Below are 14996 nucleotides of genomic sequence, written 5' to 3'. Positions count from 1 at the left end.
AGGTGTTGGCAGCAAGGTGTTGGAGTGAAGTGCGGTCCCAAAACATACCTGGTCATGCTCGGCAGCAAAAGTGGTAGGACAAGACCGACAAGCAAAAGAAGCATTGCTGAGCTTCTCGCCCACGGACATCACTCTGCGATATCAACAATCAACACTCAGAAAGCATCGAGCTATTGGACAATGCCATCAGCAGATTCCGCATCTCCAAGTCATTCACTTCGAGCATCATGAATCGCATTGTGCCTTCCGTGGGGCCCCGAACGACGCCGTCCGCAAATCGAAGCTCGGACAGGACTTCTTTGATCGTCTTTGGGTCACGTCTGTCGCTAAGTTAGTGCGCGCGACGAGTTCGGCAGCGCCATGTGACGTGCTGCGGGATACCGGTGCAACGTTCAAAAGCATGAAACGCATGCCGTCTATACCCTAAGCAGTATTTCGCCTTCTGCTTTACCAACAACATCAGCGCAATTGGCACATCCTCGGAATTGCCTCTTGCGAATTGACAGGCTGACCAGGGTGCCGAGCCCTAAGGCGTCCAATATTGCTTAACGCCTTCATCTATACAAACTCCAGCCAGCCCAGACGACAGCACATCCCGAGAGCAGTAGGACACAGTCTACCCGACAAGATGCCATTCTATCAAGACTACAGGCTCGCTGCCATACCAACCGCCATCGGAGCCATTTGGGGAGCATATCAGGCGTATCAACTCGCATCATTCATACAGCTCTACTTCCTGCGCAAGAGTACACTGAAGCGATATCTCAAGCCAAATCCTAGCGGAGAGCCAGCCTGGGCGTTGATCACGGGGGCGACAGACGGCATCGGTCGTGGCTTCGCGGAGGAGCTGTGTCAGCAAGGCTTCAATGTGATCGTCCACGGCCGCAACCCAGAGAAGCTTGAAAACGAGAGAAAGAAGCTGCTCTCGCGTTGGCCAGAGCGTTCGGTGCGGACGTTATGTATTGATGCAGCGAACGAAGACGGCAATGTTGAAGCTCTGGAGAAAGCCGCCGCAGAATACCGATTACTCGACCTCCGCATCCTGGTCAACAATGTCGGCGGAACAGGCAGAATGGTGTCTTCTGTCCCACTCCACCAGCGAACAGCCGAAGAATCGCGCTTCTTCGTCGACATGAACCTTCGTTTCCCAACAGAGATCACACGAATTCTCCTTCCACAGCTTCGCGACAACACACCATCACTCATCTTGAACCTCTCGAGCGTGACGGCGAATTTCGGCATACCCTATCTGTCCATCTATTCCGCTGCCAAGGGATACAATCAGTCATTTTCTCGATGTCTGACTGCGGAGATGAAAGCAGAAGGGGTCGACGTGGAAGTGATCGGACTCGTGGTTTCCGCTGTGGCAACGGATCATTACACCAGGCCCCAGAGTATGTTTGTGCCCAACTCCAGGAAGTTTGCACAGGCTGCATTAGGTGTTGTTGGCTGTGGTAGGACGATTGTGGTGCCGTACTGGGGTCATCGAGTACAGAGTTGGTTGCTAGAGCTTATGCCTACCAAGATCAAGGAGAGCTTGATGGTCGATGCTGGAAAGACCGAGAAGAAAAATGAGGAAAGTGGAGCAACTGATGTGAAGGCCCAGAAGAGCGAATAGAGGCAAGGGGCAGTGCACAGATTCAAGGATTCAATTCATCCCCAACCGACGACTGCTATTTTGCCAGATCTCGACCCTCATTGGCTCGGTACCGCTGGTGGGGACAGAGAGACTGCAAGTGAAGTGGCTCTCTCTGATCGTCGCTCGACTCTCGCTCTACCATATTTCCAGCTCTGTTAGCTCTACACTGCCGAGAAACTCAGAGAAAGCCAACGTAGCACTCATCTCTACGAGTTCAACAATACTCAGTCCGCCACATCTCTACGCCTGCGACCTCTGTCTGGTCGAGGAATCCAGAGACACCAGGTGCGAATTGACCTGCTCTGTCAATCGGTTGGCTTTCGATCCGCCATATATCCAAGCACATTGGTTCTGTGTTGTTTCGAAATTTGGAGACACTAAACATTATCTCGTCTTCTCTAGCAATCACCTGATACTCGTTCCACAGTCTCTTTGCTCTCGTTGGCTCTGCAACGCTCAGAAAGCCGGGGAGGTGGACGACATTTTAGTATTCCCAGCAAACAATCGATTCATCTTTCTACAGCCACTTTGCCCTCGTTGGCTTTGTAGTTCTCAAAACATCAGAGTAACAGACTCCGAATCGGCTGACTCTGACAACCAGTCGACCTCTGTTCTATTACGTCTTTGCTCTCGTTGGCCCTGTACTATTCGGAAAGTCGGAGAGACGTACAATATTCTGGCTTCTCCAACAATCTAGCAATTCTCTATTCTGATGCTGTCCTCGTTGGCTCTGTAGGTCTCAGAAATCCAGAGATACGGAGTATGGATTGACTGACTCCGATGATCATTCGATCTCAGTTTCACCAGGTCTTTACATTCGTTTGCTCTGCAACTTTCACACAACCAGAGGGACTGGTCGTGACATAACCTCCCTGAAAATCGATTGATCGCCAGTTCACCACCTTCTCTACTCTCGTTGGCTTTGCAGTGTTCGGAAAGTCAGAGAGATAACGTATGGAATCGCAGTCTCTGAAGATCAATCAATCCACATCTCGCCAGCTTCTTTACCTTCGTTGGCTCTGCAGCTCCCATACGACCAGAGAGTCTAATTCCGAATTTCCCGTCTCCAAAAATCGATGTACTTTCATTCCGCCACCTTTTTCACTCTCGTTAGCTTGAAAGTGTTCAGCAAAGCAGAGGGACAGATCTCAAATCGTCGTCTCTGAGGATTTATCGAATCGCCTTTTGCCAGCTTCTCTACTCTTGTTGGCCTTGAAAAGCTCCAATCGCCAGAGAAATGAATTGTGTTCAGTCGTTTCTAGAAATCAATTGATTCTCATTTCACCAGAATATTCACCCTCGTTGGCTCTCTGGAATTCGGAAAATTGGAGAGACAGACCATGGATTACCTCTCTCGAACAATCGCTTGAGTCTCGATCCGCTCCATATCTACCCTTATTAGCTCTCTAGGATCTCAAAATTCAGAGCGAAGCATCGCGAATCGATGCTCTCTGTTGGCCAAAGTGTTCCAGTTCCAGTCCATTTCCACACCTGTCGGCTGCGTATCAGTGAGATTTCCGGAGGAACAGACCTCGAAACGGTCTACTCCATTGCTCGAACGATTCCCCAACTCACCAGATCTTGACCCTCAGTGGCTCGAAAACGCATGGACAAGCAGAGAAACAGGCGGCGAATCCCTGCTCTCTGTCAGTCGGAATGTTCTGCGTCCGCGCCATATCTACCTCTGTTGCCTGCATATCAGCACGGAATTCGGAGAGACAGGTCTCTAATTGACTACTCCATTGCTCAAACAATTCACAACTCACCGGAATCTTCACTCACGACGGCAGAGAAGCACAAGAGAAAGCAGAGAAACGAAAAATTGTATCCCAACCACCAAGTAAAATTTCCTATAAACGAGCGTTTCTATCCTCACTTCTCCTCCCCGAATGCTTTTTTTTGTGATTTTTTATTTATTTGCCCCCCTTCTCCCCATGCTTTCTGCACGCTCCGCCCAGCCAACGCGCGCACCGCTCGCAGAGCGCGGCACGGCACGACAGAGTCGAGCAGACGACTCCGTGCTGGTGGCAGCACACCACTCCGCACTCCGAGCACTTCATGTGCGCGTCGAAGCGCTCCACACCCGCCGGAAAGGCCTTTCGGAGCTGATGCTCCGTGCTGTGGGCCTTTTCCACTGCCATCCGGACGGCCGCATCGCGAGCTTGGCCCATGGCCATGATGCTGAGCTGCTCGGTGTAGAAGCAGCACGTCCGGCGGCAGTGGTGACAGGACTTCCCCTCGAAGTTGATGTCGATGGAGGAGAAGGTGTCGTGGCTGGCGACGGGCGGGAGGGTTGCGGAAGTGCCGAATCGGCGGAGTGGTGATGCTTCCGTTGCATCGGAGAAGGAGGGAGAGGCGTCGAGGGGCTCGTAGGCGCCGCGGTGGATGCCCTGGCACATGAGATTCTGCGTGTCCCAGGTGTAGCGGTGGTTGGGATGGGGCGGTTCGCCCTCACGCTTGAACTCGAGCAGGGGCAAGCCGAAGCGGCGCCGCATCTCCTGAGCCTCTTGCATTGATGGAGTCTCGTCGAAGTTTGGTTTGTTGGCCAGACTGGGTGTGCGTGGACCATGCCATGCGGCAGCAACATCTTCCATTTGTGCTTCGACGGGAGACTTGGGGTTTTGAGCGGCACTAGCTTCTGGAGACTCGAGGCCTTTGCCTGGGCTGATATGCTGGCCGTACTTTGGAGGTCGAGGCATATGAGGAGTGACATCTGTTGGCGAATCTTCCTCTATCACTCTGCTAAGCGTACTGTGTGCTGCTAGACTCGACGGCTTTACCGGCTTGGGCGGCTTGGCCTTGGTAGGTGTTGGTATGTTGGAAGGACGAGTCTTTCCGATGTGCAATGGTAGCGAGGATGAGCGTGGGCCGAAGTCATCGCCAATTTCCAGGCGCAGAGCAGGATGGTTGGTAGATACTGGCACTTGAGATAGCTTCTGAGTGCGGCGAAGGGCTGCTGCTTGGATGCTTTGATTGAACTCCGCTTGCTGTTCCTGAGTGTCGAGCTGTGGCGAAAATGCTGAGCTGGTCGGATTGCGTTTCACAACGAGCGTACTGTTCTTGCGTGCCACTAGATGCGATGGGAGCGTTCCGGCTTTCTCAAACTTTGCGTGCATTTCTGGAGAGAGTTGAGGTGCTGCAGGTACTTGGTTCAATATGGCTTGGAACTCTCGCTCTTCTTGATCTTCTGCGTCTCGGAACTTTTGTCGCAGATCTGGAGTGGTACCACCGGTCTTTGCGAGTGCAATGAGATCGTCGTCGAGGTCAACTTCATCATCATAAACGGACTCCCAGTCAGATTGATCTTGGCTGGGTGCTGGTATGGGTGCTGGCACGCTGGGTAAGAGAGGCGACATGATATAGTTGCTCTTGTGACCTGGGGTGGGCTGGCGACTGGGTGTGGAGTGCTTGGAGGACCTGCCTTTAGGCACAATGGTTCGCATCGATGATGAGCCCGTTGGGGTGGTGCTTTGCGAAGGAAGCGGAGCCTTGAGAAGCGGCGACGATCCTGTGCGTGCGGTATCTTCAGCCTCTTTCGCAAGATTGGCTTCAATGGCTGCAATGCGCGCGGGATGCTTTGGCGGAATGTAATCAAAGCTGCTGGTCGAGGGCGAAGTGATGCCCAGACCTTTGACTTGATAGTGCTCTTCGTCAGGAGTAGATGCCAAGGGTCGATCAGACAAATCATCACGCGGTTCTTCCTTCTCTACCTCCTCTTCGTCTTTCTTGATGTCGCGTTCAGTAATGATGGGAGTGCTCGGATCTGTCCACAGTGGCGGCTTCGTCGGCGGAGGAGGAGGAGGAGGAGAGAACTGTTGCTTCACCCTGTTGAACAAGCGCTTGATCACAGTCTCCTTCATCTGTGGGTCGTGCTTCGAATCGTGCTTCTCCCACTCCGCAAGTTTCTCGTACACTGAGACGCCTTGTGGATCGGTGGACTGCCATCCGTCCTTCAGCATCAAGCCATAGGTGCTGGTACGGTCGACAAATTGCTTGGCAATCTTCACCTTGTCCTCGGTGCGTTCCTGCTGGCGCGCTGCAAAATCATCCATCTCTTGTGAAGTGCCGCCGTGCGGAGCAGGATCTTGGGCTTCGCGCGCGGCCTGTCTCTGCACTTCTTGCCTTAAATCCTCGACATATTTGGACCACTCACGCGCCTGGCTTTCTGCCTCCCTCATTTCTTGTTCATCGGGCATTCTGCGCTTCTCCGGGACTGGCGGAGCAATAGGAGATTCGATCTCTTGTCCGTTGTCATCAACAGGATGCCTATTAGCAAGCCAGCGCCCACTACGTTCCCCGTAATACGCGGGACTGAGAGAGCTGAAATTGCTGACATCTCTGCTCTTGCCTTTGTCTGGCGCGAGTCGCACTGGGAGCTCAGCAGGATCACCAGCCACAGCACCTGGGAAGGACTCGGCAGGTGGTTGGTTGGTGGAGGCATCTGGAGTGCTTGAGACACGCAGGGGTGTAGGCAAATGTGGCGAGCGACCGAAGGGTGAAACGGTAGCAACACTACTGACCGAGTCTGTCGACATCAAACTTGCCATGCTGTCCTGTCCTTGGATGATGTGCTCTTGCGGCGTCTTAGGAGAGCTCTTCCCGCGCTTCCGAGTAAGGAGTCTTGCCGCAGTGCTTGAAGATGGAAGTGGTGGCGCATCGTTAGTAGTCCCAGAAGAACCCTCCGTCTCCCATGTCTCCGCGCTCGTAGAGCGCCCCAATGCCGAGCTCGACTTCCTTGATCTAAGACCCAATGTCTGCATGAAGCTCTTCTTCTTTCTAATACCCCTGACCTCACCCTCGCCGCCTGCCTGCCGCTGCGCTGATGAAGAAGACGAAGAAGTCGCACTGACACTGACCTGATAACTGCCCCCTGAGTTGTGGATGTCCCGCCAGGTTCTGGCGCTCTCATCGTTACCTGAGGCGGCGGCGACTGTCGAGCTCAAAGCAGCCTCATCTTGCGGCGTTGCCAGAGGCGTCTTGGGAGGCATGTTGGTCGGCGTCGTCGGACAGCGTTCTTCGGCTATTAGCATTTGTCTTTGCAAAGGTTCAGGTCGATCAATACTCACTGCTGTCGCCGCCAAAAAGGCTGCGCCGCTTTTCGTCGTTCTTTGTTGGTGTGTTCTTCTCGCCGTCTGAGAAGGAGGTTAGAGAAAAAGGATGAAGGTGGTGGAAAATGGATGTGAGGTTTCACGTTTCACATACCTTTCACAGCTGCAACAGCGCTCGTTGTCGCCTGCGGTAGCGCGAACATGGTGACAATAGCGCTCCTGATTGGCTCAGACGTTGGTGTGCTGCTGTGTGAGGTTCGCGAATGTGAGCTTTCCGCTGCTGAGGTGGTGGTGCGAGTTTGAGTGAAGGCAAAATCAACGTCACGACCTCACCACGTCGGTGCGGAAGTGGGGCCACCTTGGGCGATGCGAGCACAGATGGCAGCGCGTCTTCAAATTTCACACGGTGGACACAGTTCTTGGAGTTCTCGCAATATGGATTTTCGACGATCTGAAGCCAGTGGAGGGCGTGAGCAGAATAGCTTCCAAGCGCCGCGCGAGGCCATGTCTACGCGGCGCAAAGAATAGCGAAGGTGTGTGGGCTCGTTGCTACTGCTACGCAGTGCCGGTGGCGTGCGCAAGTGAAGTGAAGCTCAGCAGCTCTGTTGGCCAGACCCCTGTCATGCACGATGCTGCGCCACCTACCGTTTGCTGCAGCTCTTCGATTTTCACTGTTCACCAAGAGAAGGAAGTTGCGAGATTGCCCATCGCCAGTCTGAGGCCGCTGGGCATCAGCATTGGGGTCCTCTGCTTGGCGGTTAGCGATTGACGTTAGGAGGTGGTGAGGTGTCTTGAAAGCGCTTCGTATTCATGCAGTATCATGAGCTCCCTCCGCCTTCTTGCACATGTTGTAAGCACTCTATGTCAGCCGTAGTTACGGCGCAATCATATTCGATCCATGAGTTCATACTTCGTGATCATTGCCGTGGAGCCGTCCGGAGACTGGCAGGCACAACCCTCTGTCTGGAGTCGACTTCGCTCGTACTCGTACCGAAAATGACATCTCTCGCCCCTTCCCGAGAACTCAAGCTTTGGGCTGCGCATACAGCGTCGTCCACTCCCGCGCGGTCTTGATCGCCTCTGGTTGATTCTCCTACATGACAGTCAGCATCCCTGTGAGAGGCAGTGGACATGCCCTCTCTTACCTTCCACTGCTTGGCGACTGCCTCGTTGAGCGGGTCCTCTGGGTTCGGTGCTCCCAGCAGTGCTTGTATACTCAACAGTATTGTTCTGATCTGGAGCGCGGGACTCCAGTTGTTCTTCAGCACATCAAGGCAGATACGGCCCAGGCGATCGATGTTGGGGTGATAGATGCGCGTGAGGAATCGTATACGGGGAGGACACATGGGATAGTCATCGGGCAGGAAGAGTTCGAGTTGGAACACGCCGCCTGTTCTCTGATCAGTATGTGTCTTCCGATCGTGTGAAGTACAGCCTTTCCCCACCTTCGTAGCAGCTTCCACCGGGTCCTTCTACGACGACGTCGAAGTATCGCGCATTGTCATCGTGTGGCGTGGCCGAGATGCCTGGAACGGGCTCGTTCTGGAGCCTTTCGGTCTCTTTAATGATTCGCTTCGGAAGAGGGGCAGCCATGACTGCGTGTGGTGGAGGATGGCGGGGTCGTTGTGTTTCTTCGCTGGAGAAGGTGAGGTCGTTTCGGGATGTAGGTGGCGCGCCAGGCGCTGTGAGGATTATTTGCGTCGATGGGCCAAACGGTGTATGGCGAGTGTGTGGTCAGCAAGCAGTCTGCGAGCAAGCCGCGCGACAACTCTCACTCATCCGTCGTCAGTCGAATGTTCTGTGACGTCCGCGTGTCAGAAGCCGCAGGGAAGGTGAGCCGAGCGGCGATGCTTCGGCTGTCGCGTGTCCCTCGACAACCTCACCGGGACACTGCACGTTTCTTCACTTTTCTCGCACTCAATGTATACGAAGACACCCGTCATCTCACATTAGCAGGATGTTATGCTGATGCTGTCATACAGATCTGAATGGTGCTCAACGCGGCTGGAATTCATCACTTCACAAAAAGTGGTACTCAGTCTCATCAAAGCTGTTTCCTTCGTATGACTTGGACAAGAACTACCTTCGCCAGCTCGATCGCAACATAATCCATCCTGATGGCTGCTATAGACTCCCTCAAGATCCATCGTTGGCGAATCAGTAAATTTAACAAGACCATTTTCTCCAGTGCAGCCACCCCTCGTTTTGAGTTGTCCACATGTCATGTAAATACTCTTCTCCCGGACTAACATGGAGTCAGCAGCCCGAGTTCCTCCTCCATTCTGTCTGGATCGATCACAGGCCAGTACTCTTCAAGACCTTCAGAGTCCTCCGGACAAAAGATATTCGGGCATTTGCCCATCTTAGTCCGCTGCGCGAGCACTCGATTGCCGACCTTGAACACTTTACCGACCCACTTCGCTGCTGTGAGTCCAGGGACCATACCCACTATGTCCAAAACTTGCTCCGTGATACTGAAAGCGTTATTCCACACAACGCAGCCGACGTATCCACCCTCTTTCGCCGCTTTCACAACAATGTCCGCCACCCACTTCCCATTGAGACATTTGCAGCGAGAATCGATAGGGTCCGAGTTCGCCCATGTGCTTTCATCGACGTTGCCTTGGCAGATTGGCAGTACATAGTCGGTCTTGATAATGTTGCTGCAATATGCGTTGCAATCTGATGGCACCTTGCACTGGGGAACGAGGTCCTGCTGAAGGCCTGGACATCTCGCCTGCTGGGGGTTGCAGACACCTGTCTGTTGTTGCTCCGGGAGTGGAGCGGCAGTAGCACCGGCGAGGATCTCTGAGACTACACTTCCTTGTCCTGCATTGGCGAATGCCTCTGCGAGAATCGAGGCGGCCGGGTTCATGACAGCGACGGCGGCGCCGAGGGTGCCAGAACTGTGGAGCAGCAAGACGGCTGCGTGCTTGACGTTGAATACCATATCGCTGAGTGGAGAAGATCTCAAAGACCGCTTGTGTAAGTTCACGATCTTTGAATATAATTTGTGAGAAGCTTTGTTGCGTTGCGAGTAGCAGATGCGATCTTAGTCTGCGAAATTGACTGTCTTAATAGCGAACGAAGCGAATGAAGGCCCTTTATGCACGCAGCCAAGAAGCATCCTGTCGCAGTACCCTTCGAACGAGGCCTTTCTGATCTGGTCATACCAAAATAGAAAAATTGCGCTGGGCTGTGTTATGGCCAGTGAGAAGTTGGAAGAGGATACCAAGAGATCAGGCTGACTTTGAGTGTAGGAAGAGCTTGAATGCTTAGACTTCCCATTGGCCAGCCTTGCAGCCTTGTCGACGACCAAAGCGCAGCGAGAGGGCGCAGCGCGCTGCGTTTGAACTCTTCTCTGGCCTAGACGTGAGGTAAGTGGAGGCTGTGTCAACGCTCAGTGCTCTGGATAGTTCTGATAAAGAGCCCACAGCGCTGAGAGATTCCAGCAAGGCCCTCCCGCCGTTTTGCGTCTCACCAAACGGCAATCCCTTGATATCGCCGTGTGCGCTACGACTGGCAGATTTCAGTGGACATTGGAGGAGAGCCCGAATCCTTCCAAAGTCTCGAATGGTCCCGGGAAAGCAATGCGCATCTGTTTCAGCCTCGCAGGTCTGGCACTACACAGCTTTCGCTGAGACGATGTACAGCTTAAGTGGCTGAGTCCGAGTCCTGGCTGTCGCGGCCAATGATCTGCTCGAAGTTTGGCACACAACTGAGCGCGCCAAGCTTGCTGTTGAACAATGCAATGGCAAGATGCAGCAGATCGTATCAGGACGAACCCATGTCATCAGTGCCCAGGAAGCGCCTCACAAAGAAGCTGCCAAGACGATCATCGCACCTTCTTCAGCGTCTGAGCCCACCTACAGCGCAATGCCGATAGTTCTTTCCATTCTGGTTGGTACTATATTATTATAGCGGGATAAATTTTTCCTGCTAGATGCACAGTCGGTTCGAGCAGCTCGCTTTTCGAGCTAGTGTTCTGGCTGTTCAATTGCCGTTCGGTCCGAGTTTGGAGATCTTGAGTAAAAATCGAGTCCTGTTTCTGCAATTCATCGTTCCTTGAATAACACTTAGGTCACCGTGGTTAACCGGTCATGCTTGGAGCTGAGATATATGCAGCTTGTAATGGGCCAGGTGAATCTGCTGTGTACATGAGCCGTCGACTCGATATTCAACACACGTCGAACTTCCCCTGGAAGAGCTGAATACAACCTAGAACCCAAGACCACAGTGCCGCAGAGCTTTTCTCGAGAATCGAGAATTGCGGATTTGTGTAATCGTCAAGTCAGATACCTGCTAAGTTACAACTGGTCATCAGGCCGTCGTCAAAGTCCTGCGGAAGGTGAGCCGAGCGTCCGTGCTCCGGCTGTCGCGTCCCCTTCGACAACCTCACTCCTTCTGTTCAAGACGGGTGGACATAGACACAACCTGGACATGAAGCCACGATGACTGGATGCCTGAACCCTCGGTAGCCCATCTTGATGGAGTTTGCCAGTCCACGATGGGCCGCCTACGATGACACCAGCGCTCTGCGGGAGACGAGCTCCTCCGACGCGACATATGCCGTGAGCGCACAGTATGCAGCCTACGCCAATCGTAGAGGCGTATTTGCCCGGAAACTCACCACCAACGAGCACTACAAACGTCTCTTCCGCTACGATGATGATCGTCCTTGGTTTCAGCCGCTCCTGGCCTTTTCATCCATCCGAGGCAAACTCTTGGCCATCGCGACCGGCGTGCAGATTCTCATTTTCGATCTCGAAACCAAGAAAGTGAAGAACGTTTTGAAGGGCAATGGCAGGATCATCACCTCCCTGGCCTGGGCCGAGTCGAAACCCGGGATCCTCGCGACAGGTGCTGTGGATGGCAGCATTTGCGTCTGGTCGCTCAAACAGTCTGCTCGGCCACTTCATCACGCTCGAACCTTGCACAGCGCATGCACCCACGTCGCTTTCCACCCCAAGAATCACGAGCTGATCGCCAGTTGCCACAAGGGCCGCGTATCTGTCTGGACACTCCCATCAACCGCGCCGTTTCTTGTTAGCAAGTCGAAAGATACTGACATTAGTGCTCTGCGCTGGTTTGCCACGGATCCCTCCCGTGTGCTGGGCATCTCTACTACTGGCTCGGTGTCCATCTATGACGTGAAACGGGCACTCCTGAACTTCGAAAAGACTCCACGTCGTGGAGCTGGCGATGGCACAAACGAAGACGGCCTCTTCAGAAGTTTTGAAGATGTCAAGTACACACCGGCCTCAACATTCGAACTGGGCCTGAAAATCAGCCAAGCCACCCTCATCGGACGCAATGGCCTCATTGTTCTTCCACGATATGGCCATATACTCTACTTCATCACATTCTTCGCCGACAAAGATGAGGCCACTGAGCTGTGGAGACTGCGACTGGATGATCTCATTGACTGCTTCTCACTCCGCGTTCGCGAGAGCAGTGTGCAGATTGTAGCTTGCATAGGGGTCGAAACGCAAACTTATGATGTTCCGGTTGCGGTGTTGCACGGCATGGGCTGGGACCAGTCCACCCACAATGATCAGTTGACAAACTACAACAAGGGCAGCTTTGATCGCGCAGAAACCCGAGCTCGAACTATGCGGCCTGAACAGATTGCATTCGATCGTCTTAGTCACTCACCACCGCCAAGGAAGACTTCAGTGCATGACCGCTCTCGACGTCCACACTTTGCACCCAAAGGACGCGAGGTCTCGCCATCGACGAGGAAGGCGAGGACAACCCTCCAGTACTCACCGCTGCCATCGATGACTTCGAGCCTAGAACTCCCCAAACCTAGTGTAGATACGGATGAGCAAGACTCGCCAATGCCATTTCTCTCGCCCAGCATCCCTGCTAGACGTACCTCCACCGGTCATGCCATTACACCTTTGGACGAGTCCATTCGCCTTCCGCCGCGTGCATCTTTCGACTCCATTACATCTACTGCCGGCCACGACAGCGACTCCGACGACGAGACTTTTGCCGAGCACATGCAGGGCAGTGGCTCATTCCTGCCCGGTGGTGTGAACGTCCCTCTGCCTCGCACTTGCGGTGCTTGCTTTGGTCCTAGCGGTCAGCTACTCATGTTCTTCCCAACTCGTGTGCAACCAACATCAGCAGACGAAGGGAACGACTTGGAAGAATTTGGCACTCGTGGAAGACAGAACTCAGAAGTTACCCGGTTGTTTCCTACCTTCGGCAATCTTTCCACGTTCTACCGCACCGACGTGGCGGTCGACTCCGACGGAAGCGTTTCACCCCACAAGCAAGTGCGTGCCGGGCCACGCCTCTCAATGCCAACATCGTCATTTGGAGACACACGCTGGGCTGTCAAGGTCTCGCCAGTAAAAACCACTAACAGTGGCCTTCCGGTACAACAGAGAATCAAAGTTTCGGTGCATGAGGTCAAGTCATTACAGTCTTCACAGCGATTGGCGTATGACTATCGTATCCTGCCGGCTGACGGCGAATCGGCCTCTGCACTGTGCTACGAGAACGCTGAGTACGCGATTGGTGCGAGTATGGACGAGGCAGCGGAGATGTGGCGTGCGTTGGCCATTCTCCTTGAGCAGAGAAATTGCAGCAGCTCTGACCTGGCATTGCATGAAGCCACGAGCAACCTACAGAATCAGCGGCCCGCCTTATCACGCAACTTGTCGCTGGCTTCCGACTATGCCGAAAGTACTGTCGCGCCTGACACCATCAAGCTGCACTGGCTGCAGCACCCCATGGGAAAGACCTGGGCTGTCGACCGAATCCTCCGCTGGGCTGAGAAGCAGGCTGACGTTCAACTACTTGCCTGCGTCTCATCGCTCTTGATCAAGGTATGCGAGGTCATACGCTCTGAACATACTGGAAGAAAGAGCGCCTCTCTTGCACAGCACGAATCATATGCAGGCTTCAATGGACTTCCTGGCGGCAAGATGGCTCTGAACATTCCACTCCTCCGAACAGGGACCGAATTGACTGAAGCCAGTCTGTTGGATGAATCTCCGGAGAAGCCGTACAGCTCGCGCACTTCCTCTCGCGATCCTTCTTTGCCGACGACGCCATATCTGGAGTCATCAGCAAGTACCCCTCCACTTGCATTGCCATATTTCAACAGGCATAGCACGCGAGTGTCTGCATCAGGATCCGCAAGTCCAGAAACTCATCGAGGAAGTATCAGCGCAGCAGCTAAATACTATGCGCAGACCCTTTCAGATAAATTGGCAGGGTACAGTACTTCACCGCCTGCCCGGAAATTGGGCACTAGTCCGGGAAATGAGCTTTCGACAAGTTTGCCTACTGCAACAGGTAGCTGGAGCAAGTCCGTCTCGTTTGCTGCAGCTTCTGACGCAGCTCGTGATGGTCGTCACAGCTTGAGTCTCACGCGGGACGAAGAAGCATACGATAGCGATCGCACCATCGACGAACTGAGCTTGCCTCGCACTCCAAATCCAGGTGCTGGAGTCACAGTTCGTGAACTCAATGGCCAGAGCTTTTGGAACGATCCTTTCGCGTCCCCGGGTCTGCCGTCACTCATGCCAAATCACTTCGCGACGAAGTGCAACATCTGGCGCAGTCATTATGCCGAACAGCTTCGATCATGGGATCTCATAATCGAAGCAGCCGAGCTGGAAAATGTATCGGATCTTGCTGGTGCAAAGCCTTCCGCACCTAAACCTCCAGCTGGCGACAAAGTGCTTCCGCAGCTTGACGCGCATTGTCGTGGTGCGACATGCTCCATATGCTTTTGTGCGATCAAAGCTGCCAAACAGCTTTGTCCGGCTTGTTTACACACTACCCATCCATGGTGCCTCGAGGACTTGCTGGCGCATCTCGATGCGGACGAGGCGGCTTTCACGTGTCCCACAGGATGTGGGTGTCAATGTCTCGAGCAGGCCGATGTACAGTTTGTGCTGGAGGACGGACTCATTGCCGAAGAGCGGGAAGAATCTCTCGCTGATTCGGGCTTGAGAGCCCAGTTTGCGAAGAAGAGAAGTCTGACTGATCCTAGACTTTTGCGTGAGAGGTTAGAAGGCAATTCCTGGTGATTGCTTCTTCCGCGAATGCAGCAAATGGGGTCTCAAGCCATTGACTCAAATCCGACCGTTATCGCTTTGACCAACAGCACTTCTTTTGCGACGTTTGCAGACCGTTGCCACGTTCTGTCCAATTTGAGATCTGACCACATGACGAACGTCGTTGACGGAACGTCTTGGCCATTGCGCCGCTCCAATTTCCTGCAATGGTCGATGCTATGAGACCCTGGAGTTACATACTTGCTTTCTCTGGTACGCGTTTCTCGTCGT

The 14996-nt window shown here is 53.6% G+C and overlaps 5 protein-coding genes across 5 annotated transcripts; 2 read left to right on the top strand and 3 right to left on the bottom strand.

The window, feature by feature from the left end:
- Window positions 1-628: 628 nt before the first annotated feature.
- RHO25_001883 (uncharacterized protein) lies at window positions 629-1618 on the top strand (the record flags this gene model as incomplete). Its single annotated transcript, XM_023594482.2, has 1 exon — window positions 629-1618. One exon carries the CDS (start codon window positions 629-631, stop codon window positions 1616-1618), a length of 990 nt encoding a protein of 329 aa, XP_023458592.1.
- A 1934-nt stretch (window positions 1619-3552) lies between these two features.
- RHO25_001882 (uncharacterized protein) lies at window positions 3553-6890 on the bottom strand (the record flags this gene model as incomplete). Its single annotated transcript, XM_023594481.2, has 3 exons — window positions 3553-6653; window positions 6706-6771; window positions 6842-6890. 3 exons carry the CDS (start codon window positions 6888-6890, stop codon window positions 3553-3555), a joined length of 3216 nt encoding a protein of 1071 aa, XP_023459885.1.
- An 821-nt stretch (window positions 6891-7711) lies between these two features.
- UBC35 (Ubiquitin-conjugating enzyme E2 35) lies at window positions 7712-8280 on the bottom strand (the record flags this gene model as incomplete). Its single annotated transcript, XM_023594480.2, has 3 exons — window positions 7712-7780; window positions 7833-8077; window positions 8133-8280. The coding sequence occupies 3 exons, from the start codon at window positions 8278-8280 to the stop codon at window positions 7712-7714; spliced, it is 462 nt and encodes a 153-aa protein (XP_023459884.1).
- Window positions 8281-8932: 652 nt separating this feature from the next.
- On the bottom strand, window positions 8933-9637 carry RHO25_001880 (uncharacterized protein; the record flags this gene model as incomplete). The annotated part of the gene is made up of 1 exon (XM_065602146.1): window positions 8933-9637. The coding sequence occupies one exon, from the start codon at window positions 9635-9637 to the stop codon at window positions 8933-8935; it is 705 nt and encodes a 234-aa protein (XP_065458218.1).
- A 1537-nt stretch (window positions 9638-11174) lies between these two features.
- Window positions 11175-14738, top strand: RHO25_001879 (uncharacterized protein; the record flags this gene model as incomplete). The annotated part of the gene is made up of 1 exon (XM_023594479.2): window positions 11175-14738. The coding sequence occupies one exon, from the start codon at window positions 11175-11177 to the stop codon at window positions 14736-14738; it is 3564 nt and encodes a 1187-aa protein (XP_023460319.1).
- Between the last annotated feature and the right edge of the window lie 258 nt (window positions 14739-14996).

Source organism: Cercospora beticola, chromosome 1 (genome assembly GCF_033473495.1).
Source record: "Cercospora beticola chromosome 1, complete sequence".
Lineage (NCBI taxonomy): Eukaryota > Fungi > Ascomycota > Dothideomycetes > Mycosphaerellales > Mycosphaerellaceae > Cercospora > Cercospora beticola.
Note: the sequence above shows the minus strand (reverse complement) of the source record. Positions and strands in the feature narration are given on the sequence as shown.